Genomic DNA, 20,246 nt, shown 5'->3' with positions numbered 1-20,246 from the left:
TTTTATCAAGGTAATTTGGAAATAAATCGGTACTACGTATGCAACACATAGATTCAAAATATTTATTATTACGAAATTATCACTATTATTGCTTCATACGCTTTTAAAACAATAAAATTTTCTTATTTCGTGATTGGCGAACCGTTTGCTGCGCTTTGCTCTACGATATTCATTAGAACTTGCAATAATAATAATGATAATAGTATTAATAATAAAATAATCATAAAATAATATATAATAGCAATTATAATAAAAGTAATAATAAGTAGCAGTAATGATAACATTATTAGTAAAATAATAGTAATAGTAATAATCATAACAACGTAGCGGCGGCGTGATGATAATGACAATGCTGTCGATGATAATAGTTAAAGTAACAATAAAAATTAATATTAATCATTGTGATTTTCAACACTTGGAATCATTTGGATCGTGGAAATCTTAATGTTGCCTACAATCGACTAGTGGAAAAAAATGTGAATTTGGACGGAAGTAGAGCTGGATTGCAGCAAACAGTTGCTTTGATGTTACAATCAAGATTTTTTTATGTATGCACAATTTTATATATTTAATAATTAAAGTCTCTATTCAATAAAATTTCTAAAATTATCTAATATTGATCCTTTAAGAGGAATTCCCATAGCTTACGTTCACCGTGACGCATACAAAGTTTTTAATAATCACACCTCAAGTTTATCAGTAATTTTATGTTCATTCTCAATGATTCTGCTTATATTATTAGGTTCGATGTATAATCATCGTAAAAAAAATGCAATGAGGCTCGTGAAAAACTGTTTAAATCTTATACAGATTAGCGTGGGCTCACACTCAAGTCACGTCGTTATTTTGTGAGAACACATTTTAAAGTATAGCGATTTTCTTTGATTCAATTGTTCTCGTCGTCGACTTAATTGTTTAATCTGGACAGGCATTTTCTGTATCCTCAACACAATCTGTCGAATCAAACTTAAAGCATTTATCAAAAAGCCAAAAATATTGCACAGACATTTGTTCGCTTAACTCGATAACTATTTGTAATCTCAATGATAGTCAATTTGGACCTAGAGCTGAACGGTAAAAAAATCTACTTCATATCCATAAAAATGCAAAATAATCATTACTTTTCAAAAATTATCCTTAATAAATTTTAGGAAAATAGTGCTTGTTTATCCATAAGGTTATCACTATCATTATCATACAGAAAGACACAATAAAATATACCAAAAGATATACGTACATCTTACTTACATTTATAGCAATAGCAAAATGCATACTTAATCATTTAAATAGAATACATATTATACACTCAGCTTAACTGAAGTAAGCTGTACTTTCACCTAAATAATCCGCATATCTGTTAATTTTCGAGTTAAACGAACATTTTCAATGAAATAAAAATACATCGGTACAAAAGTCACGAATTGCTCTTAATGTATGTATAGTGTAGAACTGAAAATAGAGATAAGAACGTTCAATTTTTATTGCCGTTGTTCGGCTATCAGCCAAACTATTTATTTATTTCGATTTACAATCGTTTTGATCAGCAGTCAAATGGAGTTAAGTGTGGAAATATTTACTGATTGATGAATAAAGACAACTTTTAAATTTGATTAAGATTTACATTCTCTTACATTTAACTTAATAAACATCACATACACTTCAGATGGTTGTAGAAAAATGTATTTTTTACAGCTTATTACATTGCGGCGTTGAAATTTCAATTTCGTCAAAATGTTCGCTTAAAGTTTTATTTTCTTAGGTTTTGATAAACCTGACTCATTAGTTTTATCGAGGAGTGTTTGAGCCAGTAATATAATACATTTTACTAATAAATGTAATCGAAAGTCATCGTTAGAATTATCATATATAATTTAACATTTTCTTTTCTTTTAATTGCATAGCTATATGCTCGATTCTTCAACGAACGAATAAATCATACTTTCTATTTATATTTACAAAAATACATACTCTGCATCAATAACATTTCACTCGTTACAACGTGAATTTCTAGCGCATCACTTATGCAATTTTGTGCAGCAGCAGTTAGAAAATGCAAATGTACAAACCAAATATAAATGCTACAGCAAAAGAAAGACCGTTACGACTTACATACGTTACAAATTTAAGGCGTTAAATAAGGCGCATCATTTTAAGCTTGAAAAGAAAAAAAAATAAATCGTGAAAAAGTATGTGGAGAAAGTTATGTACGTTATTTTAAAATTCACTGCCATTGTCGTGAAATGAAGAAAAAAAGATCAAAAATAAAACATAAGCATATAAAGCCGAACGTATATTTACATATGTTTCACTGCTCTATGTATATATACGTAATAAAATCCGTCGCATGTTATAGTTGATTATTTGACACAAACATCTGAACATCAAAATCATCCAGTCAGACGTTAAATTACTAGAAATGATAGTTTCTCGTAACGAAACCGTTGAAAGCTCTTCGCTCTTTTTCACGATATTTATCGTTTTCGGTAATTGTGCATTAAAAGAACAACACAGAAAAGAAAGAAGAAAAAATCAGCGTTACGTCGACAGTGTCACATGATTCTGGAGGTAATTCTTTTTTGTCTCGAATGTTCATTAATGCCTATTATATTATTACGTTCGGGAGAGTGAGTCGCTCTTTAATATATATATATATAAATCGTTGAACTAACAAGAATTAGGTATATCATATACTGTGCGGCCGCTTGCGTCAAATGTCATAGAATACACACATACTCGCGCGCTTATTAATAATCGAAAAAATCGCTGCGCTGAGGCTGCACACATCAGTAGGCAATTCGTAGAGGTAAATATATGCTTTCATCAGCTGCACAGAGATCAAGCGTTTCGACCGAGCGCCTCTGTGTGTGTGTATGCGTGCGTAAAACGCTTTCTCTCTTTTTTTTCATTTTTTTTATAAAAGGATATCGCAGAAACAGCATCGGGCTTTGTTATATTTCGAGAGCGATAGTCAGCTTGTGAATGTATGGTGCTTGTCCTCGTTTCACCATTATTTACCGGCGAATCAAGTGCAAGAGATTCGTCACTTACTTGGAAAACCTGTCAATACACGATAATCACATCATTTGCATTTTGCTGCCTCTAAATTTGTTCTAGCGTTTTTTTTTCTTTCATTTTTCAATATTTTTTATTTATTCATATGATTTAATGTTAAAATGCGAGTCACTCGTGGTGGCTCTTCGCGTTTTTGCAAAGACTCGAAGAAAGGTCAAGCACTATAACGTTAAGCTTTAAAACTTCAAAGGCACAAAAAGAATGTGTTTATTTGCAGCTTGCGAAAATCTCGAATTACTTGTTAAACTACCTTGTTAAACTACTTTTTTGATTATACATATAATAAATCAAATACATTTTGGCTAACTCTTCTTCGGGTCTTAAATTTAAAACGATTATTTAATTTGCTAATAAAACGTTTTTACTTCACTTTATTGATTATTTCAAGCACAGTAATTCTTTATAAATACGTTCGATAATTTTTAAGTCATCTAAATTTTTAATACTTTAAGAATTCCTTGGAAAACGTTTTAATTTGCAAAGTAAATAATTATTCATCATGCACGAGTAATTCTTGTACGCATACGCGCGAATAATGATATTTCCTCCAAATTTTTTCAATTTCGTTTAGATGTATAATGAATGTTTTCTGATGATTCGGGCATTTGTCTTTGAAGAAGACGTATAAACGTTTGTAGCAACTACGAACAACGCACTCGTATCGTACAGAGACATAAACTTGATTCGCAATTTAGGAAACGCAGACAAGTGTGATAATCAAAGAAAAAAAAAGGAGAATCGATCGATTGATATTACTTTCAAAGTTTATATTAAAAAAAAACGTCAGGTATAAAGTCCTAACTATATTTATTATCAGGCAATAAAGGTTGAACGTCAAAAAAGCTTATTATTTTCAAACAAAAATACGTTATGAAAAATGCTCAAACGCACTACTTCTGTTTAATAGGAATTATAGCGTTTAACTACTGCTGTGCCACTTATAGTCGATTCGGAATATCTTACAAAAAATACCTGATTTGCATTTAGTTTTAATCAATAAAAAAATTATTTAAAAAAATCAACAGTGCACGATTAATCACCGCATATAGTGTGAAATAGTTTCATTTCTCTTTTCTCTATCGATTATCAGGGAGAAAAGGCACAAGTTCTATAGAAATTTATATCTCCCATACAAAGCAAGGGAAGACGCTACATAATCAAAGGAGAATAATTTCAAGGTTACCGAGGCGACCTTGCTTCTCTTGCTATCTTTCGTACGTAATTTATGGTTATCCTCTTTCTCACTCTTTCTCTCGTTCACACTCATGTGCATCCACATCTAGCATTCGCACCATTTATATATTCATAAATCTATATATCTATTTTTATATATAATTCATATATATCTCTAGCTATCAGTTTATCTCTGTTCTGACAACAGTCTCTTTCTTTCGTTCATAATTCCATTACTAGGCTTTCACCACAGAATAACGGAGACAACGTTTTATTTGCGCATGTAAACGTAATTGCATGTCACGGTAAACATGTTAGATAATTATAAATTTAACAGTGCACCACTGTAACCGCCAACTCTTCGCCAAAACTTTCGTCCAGTACGACGTTGCGTGGGGGTTTGCGTGAGCTAGTCTTCGAATTCTCGATGAGTAGCCTAGTTATTTGCCTTTACGTCCTGCAGAACAAATCGGAACCGATATAGCTTGGTTTTGTCATCAAATTGAATTGGAAAAAAGTGACTTTTGAACTCGCAACGATGCACCAATGGCTATGATAGCTTTGATATTGTATTTAACTTGTATCTTTCCTCGTGTCGACGATTCGTCGATTGTCAAAGTTTGTGATTAGCCGAGATGATTGTACAGTGACCATTTCATGAAAGACCGTCTCATTCATAACTATCGACCGACTCTCGTTATTCTGTGGCCTCTTAGATACTAGTCCACATGTTTTCTCTCACTCACACGCTCTTTCTCTCTAGCATCCCCTCACAGTCTATCATTCTCCTTTTTATTTTATTTTCGCTCTTCCTTCCCTTACTCAAACACGTCCGCATCAACCAGCACAGTAAGTTACGTATGGCATGATTAAAACATTACAATTACATCAGTATATTTGAATGAAAAAAAAATCTGGTAAAATGATACCTCGCTACATTCAATTCTAGCAGGGATGCACAATGAGTATGCGAGGAGACCTTAACTGTCTTTATTTTTAAATAAAATTATGTATATACTTTTCAAAACATGAACAAAAAATCAACATTTTTCTACATAAAAAAATCTTTATAAGAACTATTATGGACAAATTTGGAACTGTATTTACTACAAAGGTATATAGAATGGACACTTGTCATCGATACATGACAATATAATACAAAAGAACGTGATATTGCAAAGGGACACTGTCAAGCACATATGGGACGAATAGAGAAACAGGCAGACATAGTAAGACGAAACGCGAAACGATGTTTAACTGGTAAAATTTTAACAAAGCAACTTTAACAATCACAAACATCTACAACCGTGTATATATATATATATATAAAGAACTTTTATATATATATAAAGAACTAATGTAACTATACGACACATTCGTTAGTCGTGTAAATAAGTATATAAGCATATTCGTATGGCTTTCATCGATAATGGTCGCTGCTGGTTCATCGAGTCGTATATTCAGTTTTTTAAGAGCAATACCGTACCCTTCTCTCTCTCTCTCTCTCTCACAAAGATACCCATCGTGTGTCTTATGCAAGAATTGTTTTGTAATTTGTTATTCTGTTTTTTTTTTTTAAGTTACATAGTCATTGTGCATCCTTGAAAGAACAAAAAGAAATTTATATACGTTTAGCATGCAAAGAAACAATGCAGTAAAGAGAAATTGAACGAGCTATATAACATTGACAACAGATTATTAATCTATATAATGAGCAGCAATGTATATACATATACATGTGTACATCGAGAGATGGGAAACTTTAATCCTTCAAGTCTGTTCCTCTCGTATATATATCATGGTCATTAGTGTTTTCTAAAATTCTCTCTTTCGAGTTACGCAACAAAATGAAAATGGCGAAGAAAGCAGCAGCTGCAGGACAACTTTTCCAAAGCATTCGCGCGCGCGCGCCAGACTTGAAGGGTTAAGGGGCCAAGCCCGTTTAAAATAAGGTCAGTGGCGAAACGCAGCCGAGCTTTCGCTCGGCTCGCGCGCTGCCCGGCCGCCCGTCCCTCGATTTTCTCTCTCTTTCTCTCTTCTCTCTCTCCGAAGCACGCATTTCTAAAAATTCCACTCTCGACACCTCGGCAAAAGTCTCTCGCGCGATGCCTCGCCGAGACAAGACTGCGTTGGTTTTTTTTTGCATAAGCGTATAATAATGATGGACGTGAACAGTAACGACGACAACAACAACAACAGCAAAACAGCGTCATATGCGACTTTTAACTGACGTTAACTTTTAGGCTTACAGTGATACTGATAGGAATGCGCTTTCTCGTTATTATTTCAATTTTTTGTTAATACTGAGCGCGCACACTTGATCTTTATGGCTTTAATTGGCTCGACTTTCACGCTGAAAATCATTGTAATAAAGCAAAAAATATGTCGATCCGAAATAGAAAAATTTGTTCGAAAAAGCGTGTGGGACATGTAATAGTCAAAAGTAATAATATGAACGGTGGTGCTCTGAATAATAACGATAATATATGTATATAAATAGAAAAATAAATAACAAGTTTTTTTTTAAACATGCCGAATATGTATATAATTTATAATTAAATAACAGACGTATAAACGAAAATGAAAATTTGGAGTACTTAAGACGTCAACTTACCGCTTGGAAAACCTTGAGGAGAGCTTGGAAAAGAAGGACGGCCTCGCTAACGGGCTTATCGCATTCGTGTCCTGCGTGTGTGTATGACCCTAAAAAAAGAATAATGACGTCGTTACCGGATGATTTCACTGTTTGCCAGATGGATTCAGTCGGGACCTTTTATTTTTCGCTTTCTGGTCTCCAATCGAATCGCTTACGTATCAGATGGAGATTCAACGAACCTGAGTATGATTTCTCTGTGGTCGATTTTGGCCAGAATGGAAGGTACTGCGGCTCGGGACATTCCTTGGAAATGCTGGCGTCGTGGGCGTTGCCAATCTATTGCTTGGAGTGACTCCCAAGCTTTAAAAGAGAAGAAACAAACAGAAATCGTCAGTATGAATTGTAATTCAAAGCTCAATTTACGGTACATCATCTCGTCATTCGAAAAACAAGTATCACTCGTGTAAGATTATTACACGTAAAATATCCCTATACACTTCTCGCTGTTTGCATTTTTGGACAGAACGAGATTTTTCTCTTTATTCATGTTTCTCTCGAAAAGTGTACGGTCGAAGCATACAAACTACGAAAAAAAAAGAAATTTAGCTTGTTACGGTGCAATATGTATATGTATTATTTTTCTATATATAGATATGTGAACATGTATATTACACTACATTTAAAAATATCGCTTTCACACACATCAAGGAAAAAAGTATACGGTGTACTGAAAATGTTCTGAGAGTAATATATATACAAACACATAAAAACACTGGATCAATTTTTTGGTTCTAAATACTGGATAATACACATACTTTCTAAACGTTAATACGAAACAGCTGGCTTACGGCCAGAGTAAAACTAAAAATGTGTTTCTTCGAATTTTACGGATACACACACAACGTACATACATATCGGGGCCAACGTTTACACTGTGCAATCAGATCCAAGGCTTTTTAAGATGTTTTGTCAATACACGTCTACTTACTTGCATGCAACAATGTACCAAAATTGCGTGCTGTTAATCATAGGTTTGAGTAAAAAAAGTATCTTTCTGTATATACACTAAAGCTGGCAAAGTGTGTAAACGGCAGAGTCGTTGGCAAAGAAAATCAAAGTAACAAGTTGGAGGCGTGCGATATGCCCAGCAAAAATGATCGTGTATATATATATATATATCGATGGCAAATGAAAAGTAACGAGTTGGCGCTTATATAAATAAAAAAGAAACGTTAAACACGATGAATGACGATGATGATGATGATGGTATGAATGATGGATATATTATACGAGCATGCAGATAAAAAACGACGACACTGGGAGAAAGAGGGGTATTATACTAGGGCAAATAGCGACGAAGACCAGAAACTGTCCTAGAGGCTTCGATCTAATGCAGACTATTGAAGAATTTTAAAAAACGATCCAGAATCGAAATATTCGGGAGAAAGTTAACACCTCGAGATAAAGTTAATGGCCTCGAAGGGATGCATAACAACCGAAAACGTGAAACCCTATGAGGAACAATTGTATTGGAGCAAGTACTTGTACGAGAAAAAAGGAATTCATTTCTCGCAATTCACAAGCACGTCGCTGAACAATCTCAACGCACAATCTCGCGTTTTCAGCTGCGTGCTTTCTACATGATACGAGGAAATAGTAGGTGGGGCTCTCGCGGATGAAGTAGAGAGAGGGAGAGATATATTTCTATATCGTTCTCGCTCGCTCGCTCTCAGTACCTCTGCCTAAGAGGGTCAGCAGTGGCGGCGGCAGCGACTAGTAGGGGGTTGTGGGCGTTGCGCGGCTGGGGATGATCCAGTAGCGCATGATCGGCCGGGGCCGCGGCTCGGTGGCTCGCGCTGATGCTCGCTGATTTCGTGTGACCCCGCGTCGGCCTAGCAGCCGCCTCGCTGCACACCCACAACAACTGTTAGCGGTGCTCTGGCGTTCTGAGTTATTATATAGCCCACCCACGAGAGTGAGAGAGAGAGAGATTTTCTCTGACGCGCGGAGGAGAGGAGCTGTAGAGCTTTTCTTGGTGGATGAGATTTTTGAATTTGCCGCGCGAGTTGCTCCTCTCGGCGGATCCCGATGGGATATCTATAGGTCTGTCGCGAGATGCTAGTGAATAGTGATAATACAGGCTGATCTCTCATGCCACCAAGATAAGCGACGACGTTTTTTTTTCTATGGTTGTTTCAATAAGGAGCGAACGAATGAATGAATGATGATGATGATTGCTCGAGTCTCCTTATAGGAGCCGAGAGAGGCATGAGAACATGAGTCTTGTATAACATAAGCTTGTCTTGCACTGTGCGTGTTCGTTTGTGTTAGACTGTGTCATCCAAGTATACAATATCAGTGTCGATTCTCTATATAACAAAGAAACAAAGCACCTGTTGCGCTTGTCTAGTATGTAAGTAAGAAAAGAATTCAGCAAGTTCAAGTGATTAATTCTTTCTAATGAATAAAAACTCAGTCAGGCAGCAGCCAGCATGCTTGAGCGATGCAACAGAGAGTTGTTCGGGCTATTGAGTCAGCATCAGAGCTAAATGTCTTGCATCGCCTGTATTACTATATCATTAGGTAGAATCTAAAAAGTCAGTAGACACATGGTTAATACAGAGTCAGTACAGGTGTTTGATAGTGTAGTACAAAAGCTCATTGAGAAAACGTCAACACAGAACAGGTGTGTGTGTGTGTGTGTGTGTGTGTGTGTTAGTACAGAGACTAAATCTAAGAGTTGCAGTGATTTTTTAAAAATGCGTCTATTGTGTTTTTGTGTGTGTAATAATAATATTTCGAACCAGTGTGTTTGATTTTCACATTTTTACAATCGCTTTGCCGTAGCGAGAGAAGCACCGGAGTCTAACCGGTCGATTATCAGTGATAAGAAATGAAGTACAAAGTTAATTACAGATTATGATGGCGAAAACTCTAATACAGAGAGATATAACAAAAGCTGCTGTTCAAAATTATCGCTCGACTCGATGAAGACACATGGTGTCGTTGTCAATACTGCAGCACAAAGTTTAGCCTCTCTGTGTTAGTGTCTTCGCGAATCTACAATATAGAGATTAGAGTAATGTAATGCGTGAATACAGAGAGATATACATACTTGGGCACGTCGTTTGTTCTTTCAGTGGATGAGGATGAGGTCTTGGCCTGATCGTAGGAAATTGTACTACGACGGCCAATAGAACTAGGCGCAGGTGTTACGTTCACCCTGACACCTCCGACTCCGGTGTTCATCGTGTTGCTCTTGTTAACTCTCGTCTTGCCGCCGGGACTCGTTCCGACGCCTAGAATGAACATTGTCACTGCAAGCCTCATTAGATATGGTTCAACACAAAACAAAGCAAAATAAAACATGAAAATAATAGCTCTTTTTTTTCTTTAACGAGACAAAGAACGACCACAAAACATTAAATAAAATACAAGAAGTACTCGGTATACTCTGAGACTGAAACATTTATCAAATTTAGGCCACCACCACCACCAAACTCCTCCCCCAAGTTTTTCCCATTTCCCTTTCCACTTTCTCTTACTCGCTTTCCAAGTAGTAGAGACAACTTTAACGAAAATAAGTATAAAGACTTTCAAAATAAACATAAAATCTGATAGATTACTTTTCTTTTTTGTAAGTAGTACTCACTTTTTAATAAAAACCTCTTTATCGAAGACAGGGCTGAGCAAAAATTTAGACACATTAAAAAATTAAGTATGCGTTTTGGTTGTTGTGAAAAAAGTAAGAAGCAAATGGAATAGAAGATATAAAATTAATATATTCGAATCATGTTCTAATTTGTATGCTATGAATATCCATGCATGTTTGAAGAACATACAGATTTGAATTGAAAATTATACAGATAACTAGATTCTCTGCTTCTGATTTGAAAGATTGCTAATAGCGTTTTATAGTTGTCTATAATTGAAAAGATTCCCCGAGTCGTATACAGTCATATCAGCATGTTCTCAACGCAAGTCTATAACAAATCGCGTTTCCCCGGCTCCTGAATATCGCTCTGAAATTCGTACTCAAGACTCGAGAGAACGTGAGTTTTTTAAGGGGTTCAATCATACATAGTGATATGCTCGTGGACTAGATAGAAAAAATTGCCCACCTTATGGGTGCCCAGCCCTGATCGAATGCTTTTCGAATCTATCTAATAAAGTAATCTAAAACTTTGAGCAAAAGAAACTGAATAAATAATCTCATGAATAGAAAACGATGGTAAATAAAAAAGTAACGTTTGAAAATATAACTCATAATAAACAGTACGAAACTAAAAAGCTGACTAGTATAGTTAATTCACTGCAACCAATTCCAAAGCAAACGTTCTTATTGAAGCCTCGAAGCGATGAGGTACGAATGATGTCTTTGTGTGATTCTCTGTCGGAGCGGTATCTCGGATAGTAACTCGGTGGATCTTGAAAAAAGTGGTTATTTGAGTGTGAAATGAACTCACTAGTGTCAAGCTGTCCAGGACTATTTTTGGGCGCGGAAGGTCGAGCAGATTCACGAGCTGCTCGAGCGGTATTTTCTTTAATCGTAGCTGCGTCCACGGTATTCTGTCGTTTGAAATTGCTACCGCCACTTCCAGTTACCGTTACACCAGCAGCAGCACCAGTAGCATGATTGTGGTTCGTTGTATTACCTGGACTTGGGGCTCCGCCTAAGAAGCAAAATGGAGTAGAACCAGATTCCACCACAGAGTTCCCGTTTACATTTTTTTCTCTTTCTCTCGCTTTCTTTTTTCATGAGTGAGAATCAGGGCGACCCCCTCGAAGTTAAATGAGAACAAAAATATAAAAAAAACTCTAATGTTACATGTATAGTTAATCATGGAAATTGCTTGAAAAAATCACAAGGCTGAGCCATCCTAGCAGAAAAAGTTGGGCTGCTCTGTCCAGAAGTACTAACTTTGTCTTATCAGATTACTTGGAGATATTTATGTCGCCGCAGTGGTCCACCGCGAGCTAAGAAGACGCAAGACTAGTCTGTGTGTGTGCGCGCATTGAAAGAAACAGGAGAGGAGCCGAAATTTTTCCGCTACTGGACGGCAAGTTGCTGTTATGCATGATGATAAACTGAGTCTGCTGCTCTCGAGCACACAGTGCGACAAAGTCCATTCGCAGTGTAAGAGTAACATTAGAGCGTTCTTGTATAATTACGGTCGTTCGTGATTAAAGATTAATAGAAACATTGAATTGCCGGGCTTTGTTTTGGTGTGACTTTTTGTACAGTGACTTACGAAGCGTTTCACCGCCAGACGATGCTCGTCTGCTAGGCTTGGGATTGCTTGCCGAGATGCTGCGATGTACGCTCCGATGCGATGGGCTCTGGGCAGCTCCGCCAGTGCCGGCACCGCTTCCTCCGCCTCCGGCCGAGCCGACCTGTGGTGGAATGTTACGCAACGACAAGGAGCTGCCTGACCTTGAGCCGTCGCTTTCCGGCTGCAAATTTAAGCAGAGTCAGTACAGCTGATTCATTCTCGCTCTCACCTATACGTCGCATGCATCTGATCTGTCGTCGAATCGTATCTCAGGCCACTCGACAGGGGGAGATCCCTCTGTCGCGCAGCCAAACTTACGTCTGTAGTTTTTCTGCCAAGCAGCAAATACGTGGCGAATACATCGTCGTATTTCGCCTGTCCTAAAGAGTCTTCGATTTCACTTCGCGTGTAGCCCATACTCGCTAGTGCTTCTGTAACATACAGGCGTGGTAGGCATAGTCAAATCTAATAGTATACAGCTTCCTCACAGCTACAAATTACTAGTAACTACTCAATCTTTAACAAAGATACTGAAACCAAAAGTCTGAAGGAGGTTCAAATTACAGCAATAACTGGCCGGGAGAAGAAATTCGATGACAGGGAGGGGGTGTTCGGGGTTGTTAATAGGCATATCAAACACATAAGGTATAATATACAGAGAGGATCATAAAAAACAAAAATGAATAACTTCCTATTGATAGAAGTTCTAAATGTTCCATTGAGAGACAAACCAAGAGAGTAAATTGTGACCTTGTGTCGTTCCTCGGGGACTCATTTCGTCGGGCAAGCATTATTTTATAGCCAGACACTCTCGCTGCGTTCTCCGCAGTAGCTTGTACGTGAGCAGTTAGTAAACACGAATTCGAAGCAAAACAATGCGGTATTGATTATAACGAATAAAAGCGAACACGTGTTTGTCTGTCTCATATATATATTTTTTTTTTGTTCGAGACATCGGGACGGCGAGTATTATACGTTCGTGCGCCGTCCTCGAGACAGAGTAGCCGTTGGTTACAAGCAGTTAGAGTGTCCGAATGCGATGCGCTATCTAAGACAAGAACAGTAAGTAGTAAGGTGTTATGTACATACTGGCAGACTCACCTATCCTCTTGTGATCTTTGTAATCAGGCTCTGGTTCTAAGTACGGTTTCAGTTCGTCGTCCTCGTAACCCATGTTCATCCACTTATCCTTCATAATATTCTGCAGAGGAACAAGAAAATTGCAATCGTTAGAACGAGATCTCTCCGGAAGAAGAAGAAAACAAGAGTTACACAGTGAGTGATTGTGTCGTACCTCTAATGAGGCCCGTTTCGTAGGGTTGAGCACCAGAAACTTTTTGAGCAAGTTTTCGCAGTCCGTCGACATGTAGAAGGGGATTCTGTACTTGCCCCGGAGTACCCTCTCGCGCAGCTCTCTGAGCGTCGAGCCGTCGAAGGGCAACGATCCGGACACCAGGGTGTAGAGTATCACGCCGAGCGACCAGACGTCGACCTCGGGACCGTCGTACTTTTTGCCTGCAAACGAATCGCAAGATCAGATCCTGACTCGAGGACAACAGCGGCGTTAACCGATGCACCAATATAGAAGAAAGAAAAAATCGATCGTTCGACCCACCTTGAAAGAGCTCGGGTGCGGCGTAGGGCGGCGAGCCGCAGAAGGTGTCGAGCTTGTTGCCGGGCGTGAACTCGTTACTGAAGCCGAAATCGGCTATCTTGATGTTCATCTCGCTGTCGAGCAGCAGATTCTCGGCCTTGAGATCCCTGTGTATGATCTTCTTCTGATGGCAGTATTGCACCGCGGAGACAATCTGCCTGAACTTGGCGCGAGCCTCCTTCTCTTTCATGCGGCCGTGGAGCACTAGGTAGTCGAAGACTTCGCCACCGCTCGCGTACTCCATCACCAGGTACAGTGTCTTCTCCGTTTCGATCACCTGGAAGAGCTTGACGATGTTCGGGTGATCCAGCATCTTCATTATCCTGACCTCGCGGAAAAGCTGTGGGCAGGGCGAGAGAAACAGAATTGTTTGATTATTGAACATTTTCGACGTTCCTAATCGAAAGCGATAATTTGCTAAATCATTGACCCAGATAAATGCGATTCCCTCTCAAACGCGGCTTCGTTCGGGAATCGAGCCAGTACTTCGTATGAACAATAAAAGCCGAGCTTGTAAGACGCCGAGAGCATCTAATTTTAACACAAAAAGCAGCATCCCAGCCCGCAAGTTCACCCAACAAGAGCGATCCGCCGCGTCAGCCCTCGGCAACAAGCCCAACCCCAGCATCGAGAGACTCTCTCTCTCTCTCTTGCTATCTTTCCCCTTGAAAAAAATCTCCATATACCATGAGAAAAAAAAAAGAGAGAACCCCATCCTCCCACACACTCCTCTCTCCTCCCTCGGCAGAACTGCAGCAGCGCCGCGGGGTCGACGACTGCTGCAGCCAGACTGGCGTCGTCGCGCGCTTACGCAACCCCATCCCCCCCAAAGACTCTACGTGAGTGAGACGCTTACCTTCTGCAGACTTCCAGGATTGAGCTGAGTCTTGTCGATGATCTTGATGGCGACCTCCTTGCCCGTGGGCACGTGCTTGGCCAGCTTGACCTTGGCGAAGTTACCCTTGCCGATGGTCTTGAGGAGCTTGTACTTGCCGATGTGGGGCTCCTCGTTGGTGCGACTCCGCGAGGAGAGCCGCGCCGCCCCAGAGCCCGGGGGCCCGATGCCCCCTGCCGAGCTGACGCCACCGCCGCCACCGCCGCCGCCGCCGCCGCCATCGGCCGCCTGCGAATGCACAGAAAATTTTTTCACACTTTAGTCGCGCACACACACATACACACACACACACACTCCCTTGGAGTTACAGCGTAGCACTGCTTAGGAGAAGACTCTCCCGCATCCTGACGCGATGTACAAGAGAGACAATATTCGGGGGTGGTTAAACAGAGTGACAGAGGGGTGGGGGGTGAAAAGGGGTTGAAGAAGGGGTGTTCGGGGTGTAAAACCGTGTGAGTGTGTGTCATTGCCTTGGCCTCGTCCGCTCGGTGGTTGGCCGGGGAGGGCCTCGAGCCGCGAGCGCTGGCATCCTGTCGGGCTTGTTTGAGTCCGCGCAGCGTCGCCTGCTTTTTCTCCTTCTCCTGGGGTACCTGCTGCTGCTGCTGCTGCTTGTCCTGCTCACCACTGCCCGACGAGGACGGCAGAGGCAGCTGTTCCCGGACGGTCGCCATCCGCCACGAGTCGTCGGGCTGCACTAGGGAGCCAAACGAGCGCGGAGAGACAGACAGCCCTCAGCAGCAGCAGATCGATACTCGAGGACTCGGCGCGCGCAAGAGAGCTGTATAGCCGATATAGTCACGTACGAGTGGGGGAGTCGCGCCTGCGCCCCAGCCTCTGTACTTGTTGATATGCGCGCGCGGATGTGTGGGGCGATGACGGTATACCTCTGTGTGCTGGTGCTGATGTTGATGGATGACCGGTCTGGAGCTGGGCTTGGCGATGGCTCGCTGCATCCTCGGGGGTGGCTCGAGTTGCTCCGGACGGCGCCGGGCGTCCGAGGCAGCTCGGGACAGTCGGCTGACTGCTGGCACGCCTGCGGCGCCCTGGGACTGACGGGAGGCCAGGTGACGTGTTTCCGGACCGAATGAACTCCGGCCTGCTTGGCCGCGCTCGAGACCGCGGGTCGCTGGTATCGGTACGATTCTGTCGTGGGGTTTAACGAGCGGCCCGTTTAGATCGTGCATAGGTTTTTCGTATGAACGGTTTTGCTGCTGGTTTTCGGGGAACGAGATATTCGCTTTTTTAGTGTTTGAGGGACGCGCACGCTGAGAGGACTGTGTTGGCGGTGGTAATGGGTTCGTCGCGAGATCGGTGTAACGAAAAATGGTAACCCGATGGCTCGATGTGATAATACCGATTTCTCGTTCCACTGACCAAGTAGTTTGCGTGAGATTACAACATAACGATAAGTCAACTGTTTTCTGTCTGCCAAGTACTCGGTTATCTTTGCGAACTATTATTTTATCAGTATTCGATAAAATGCACTTCCTTGCTCGCACAATAATACTCGCATGTTTTCGAATTATAGCTTCCACAAACAATCGTCTTCGCGCAGCTACCGACGATCACAAGGAACCACCTGTCAATCCACGAAAACATACTTTTCACGTTACCGTCAGCTGTGTACACAAAAACTCCGTTTTCCCCTCGCAATCGTCGGTAGCATCGCTCAACAAATCCCGCACAAAGGCTAATTTCCACCTCGGCCTGACTAATTATTCCCCGCCGATAAAACGAGCTATCAAATCAACACTCTGATTCACAGAGCGAGACTCATCGCCGATGTATTACTTTAACAACCCAAACACCTGCTTGCAACCGCGTCTATACCCCCCGAGAAAAAAGTTCGCGCGAAGGGGTCAAGACCTCCCGCACTATCGTTCCCATTAATTACGATTTCCCAGAAGTGGTATAAAACAACTTGTAACACACATGCACGCCAGATAACCAACTATCTCTCCCCTGCACACGACGCGATAAAAACAATTCCCCCTCTCTCTCTCTCTCTCTCTCTCTCATTCAGCGACGAAAAATTCCCCCCGCGTGCGCAATTCTCTAAAACTCCTTCTGAAGGCCGTCGAAAGCGCGATTAATAATAAAAAAAGAATAACAACAGCGCGGATTTCGTGACTGCATCGCGGAGTCTCTCTTTGTTTAAACAAACGACGATAAGCCGCCCGCGTAAACAGAGACCGAGCGATGCGCTCTCCTCGACTTCACACTCGCACACACACACACACACACACACACGGATTATAAATTCGAAAACGAATTCCAACGCTCGATTATGATGTAGGGCACGCGCGTCCTTGAATGGCCAATTATAGCCGCGCACCGACACACACACACAGTCCCTCTCTCGCGTGTGCGGCTCGCTTTTCTCTCGTTCCAGCACGAAAACCACTGTGTGCCACAGCAGCACCGATAACGCAGATGATTCGCTACCGCTCGGGTTCGTGGTTGACGGTGCCGATGAGGTCCTCGTGTTCCCGGTATCTGAGGTAGCTGTCTCCCTCGGGCTTCCTGGCGCCGGCTTGGAGCTCCTCGCGCAGCCGCTGCGCCGCCATCGTGTTAACCTCGATCGAGCGGACCTGTTGCTCCAGCTGGGAGAGCGTGTCGTTGCTGGTTCGCGACGAGGCCGTGGTGCTATTGATCGCGCTGTTCTTCTGGCCGATCACCATGTTCAGACTGACCGGACCCGGATGCTCGGGCACCTTGGTGCCGGCTCGTCTGCCGTTTATGCTCATCATCTTGCTGCTGCGGCTGCTGGCGACGTTTTTCTCTCTCTCTCTCTCTCTCTCACTCTCTCTCTCTCTCTATCTCTCTCTTTCTCTCTAACTAGTTGTCGGCGGATCCGATGTGTCTCTCTGATGCACTGTCGGTGCTGGTAGGACGATCACTGCGCCGAGGCTGCTGCTGGCGACATGCTGCTACTGCTCACTGTATCTGCGTTGAGAAGTAGACACATCTGCGGTTTAGTCTTGCGGGCTGTACATCGGCAAGGAAAGCCCCGTAGAGCAGCGCAACCACCACCACCACCACAGACAGACAGAGAGATGTATATAGAGAAAGAGATGCCGTCCGTGTAGTAGACACGTATAACCAGTTTAGCCCCGCACACGCGTTTTATTTTCTTTTCGATTTTCTAGGATGATTGTTATGACGCAGCAGTGGCGAGTCCTTCTCCGGGAGTGTGTGTGTGTGAGAGAGAAAGAGAGAGAGAGAGAGAGAGAGAGAGAGAGAGAGAGGGAGAGAAAGCAGCGAGTGTATCACCAAGCGACAAGTGTATAATATCGTGTGCGCGCACATACATAGATAAGAGAGACAAGCACAGAGAGACACACACAGAGAGAAGCGTATAGCGTGCGAGAGAGACGGACTTTACTCGCCTGGCTTTGGCTTACAACGAATTTTATAAGTATATAAGTACGATTGAAACTACACTACGGTGCAGTACACGCAGGCACGGAGCAGCAGCGGCAACAGAGAAAGCGAGCGTATAGCAGAGCGGCAACAAAGTCGGGTTACGCGGTATGCGGCTCAGCCAGCCGTGACTGCAGCTACCGCGACGTCGACGACTATAATACTACTCGACTCGCGGCGCTCCAGATAAACCGCAGGCAGCAGCGCCTCCTGCTTATCGCGAGCGACGATAGTCTATACCGATAACGAGCTGCAGTCACTTTTTTTTCTCTCTCTCTCTCTACTCTTCCTTGTAATTCTCCTGCGCACCCAGTATTTAATATGTGCAGACGCAAAAATCTGCAGTGCACTCGAGAGCAGCACCTCGTCGACGACCGGTGGGTAGGACACTAGCAGCAGAGCAGAATATATAAAACCGAGAGAAGACGCGAGCGAGCGAGCGAGAGAGAGAGGGACAGGTTCGCCGCGTAGCGGCGCTGCTGCTGCCTCGAACGCCTTTCTCCGCGACTGACGCCGATCTCGCGAGTATTGTGTGTCGGCTTTGAAATTTTCCGATGGAAACGAGAGTATAAGGCGTAGTCTCTCTTTCTCTCTCTCTCTCTCTCTCTCTCTCTCTCTCTCTCTCTCTCTCTCTCTCTCTCACTTCTGCTATTTGTTATATATGCACATATACGCCGCGTATATAATGGATCTGTCTGCCGCTCGCGCGGGTATATATAACGCGCGGCGGAGGAGCGCGAGAGCACTGTGACAGCTGTCGCGTGTATCGAGTTACGCGCTGACCTTGCAACTTTGCACTTGTTGGATGTATGGGCCTACGCGCTGCGAGAGAGGCTTTCTCGAGGGAGAGAAGTCGCCGAGAGTGTATTATCGGTGGAGCTATTGTTCCGAGAGTGTTTCGCTCTCCCCGAGGAGAGGAGCTTACGTAATTAGCGGCTAGCTTCGGTGGAAAGAGGGAGAAACGGAGAGAGAAGCTATGTATAGGATAGACCGTAGATGCATTTAATTTCCTCGCGGACTGTACCCGCTGCGCGCGGATAAGATAAGAGAGAGGCTGCTGCGGCTGCAAGGACGAGTTTCGGAAAAACGCACCGACAGAGAGAGAGAGAGAGAGAGAGACGGACGCACACGGCAGATAACAATTGTCGGCAATTAGCGCAATTGCGGCCGATCGCCGCTCTTTCTCTGACGTAACGCCGATGATTCAGACACGCGCTCTCGGGATATATAGGTGTGCATATCACACTCGCGCGGTACAGGCCGCAGGGAAAGGGGCTGGAATATTTCCAAGAGAGAGAGAGAGAGAGACGCACTGATTTAAAGAGTTATCCGAGCACGCGCCAGTGCATGTGACTCACACAAGAGGCTTCCGCAGAGGCTGTACGCACAGAGGAAGAGAGAAGAGATCGTGTGTGTGTGTGTGTATATATAACCAAAGCACATGAAGGTGTAGAACGATGAACGTGTGTTCGTGTGTGTGTGAGACTCACTCGCTTCCTGAGGGCGATCACCATGATCCCGCGTCGTTGAGGTTAGAAGACACCTCCATGCCACGCACTGTGCACTCGTACGTATCCTTCTCCCTCTTATTCCCACACGAGAGGCAAGCAGCAAGGGCGCAGTATATGCACTACGGTGCTTCACTCGGGAATTAGCGTAGACGAGAGGAGAGAAGAGCGAGCGGCGTCATCCGCCCACCAAAAACTGGTCTAGCTAACGCCGAAAAGAGTCAACGACGGACGAGTCAGGAGCGGCGCGGCAGCTGCGGGAGCCACGCGCTTCTCTCCCATCTCTCTTTCTCTCGACTGTGTGCGCAAAGTGGCTACGGGAAAGGGAGCCCACGTGGCACCTCGTTCTCGCGACTACTCTCTACTGTACTGCGATCAAGGGGAGAGAAAGAGAGAGAGAGAAGCAGCACTCGACGAAGGTCCGCGCGGTTCGAGAGACGCGGCCCGACTGCGGCGGCTCGGCCGTCTCTGTGTGCGTGCGTTTCCGAGCGCCGCCGAGCGGCCGCGCCAGGGCCTTTTAAAAGCGAGCGTTTTCTATAAGCGTGTGTGTGTGTGTGTGTGTGTGTGTGTATTATATATATACCTGCGAGCACAGCGCGCGCAGGTTATCTTCTTCTTCTAATATTACTCTCGGATATACAGTGCTCGCCGC

The 20,246-nt window shown here is 42.9% G+C and overlaps 1 protein-coding gene across 35 annotated transcripts in view; it reads right to left on the bottom strand.

Moving 5' to 3' along the window:
* LOC100122482 (serine/threonine-protein kinase MARK2) overlaps positions 1 to 20,246 on the bottom strand; it is a 42,546-nt gene that overhangs the window by 5,906 nt on the left and 16,394 nt on the right. For 6 of the 35 annotated variants that reach the window (XM_031926856.2, XM_031926857.2, XM_031926839.2 and 3 more), the window contains exons 3-14: positions 14,625 to 14,891; positions 13,730 to 14,108; positions 13,409 to 13,629; positions 13,204 to 13,315; positions 12,433 to 12,545; positions 12,094 to 12,295; positions 11,308 to 11,514; positions 10,494 to 10,526; positions 9,957 to 10,158; positions 8,578 to 8,748; positions 7,081 to 7,201; positions 6,860 to 6,948 (exon numbers count right to left, since the gene is read on the bottom strand). In XM_031926856.2, coding sequence (XP_031782716.1) covers positions 6,860 to 6,948; positions 7,081 to 7,201; positions 8,578 to 8,748; positions 9,957 to 10,158; positions 10,494 to 10,526; positions 11,308 to 11,514; positions 12,094 to 12,295; positions 12,433 to 12,545; positions 13,204 to 13,315; positions 13,409 to 13,629; positions 13,730 to 14,108; positions 14,625 to 14,891 — 2,117 coding nt within the window. Of the gene's footprint in view, positions 1 to 48; positions 4,703 to 6,859; positions 6,949 to 7,080; positions 7,202 to 8,577; positions 8,749 to 9,956; positions 10,159 to 10,493; positions 10,527 to 11,307; positions 11,515 to 12,093; positions 12,296 to 12,432; positions 12,546 to 13,203; positions 13,316 to 13,408; positions 13,630 to 13,729; positions 14,109 to 14,624; positions 14,892 to 15,133; positions 15,372 to 15,547; positions 15,807 to 17,108; positions 17,652 to 18,093; positions 18,256 to 18,395; positions 18,480 to 19,576; positions 20,053 to 20,246 lie in introns of those variants that run through there. The other 29 variants (XM_031926845.2, XM_032598562.1, XM_032598573.1 and 26 more) reach the window with 27 other exon arrangements.

Source organism: Nasonia vitripennis, chromosome 3 (assembly GCF_009193385.2).
Source record: "Nasonia vitripennis strain AsymCx chromosome 3, Nvit_psr_1.1, whole genome shotgun sequence".
NCBI lineage: Eukaryota > Metazoa > Arthropoda > Insecta > Hymenoptera > Pteromalidae > Nasonia > Nasonia vitripennis.
Note: the sequence above shows the minus strand (reverse complement) of the source record. Positions and strands in the feature narration are given on the sequence as shown.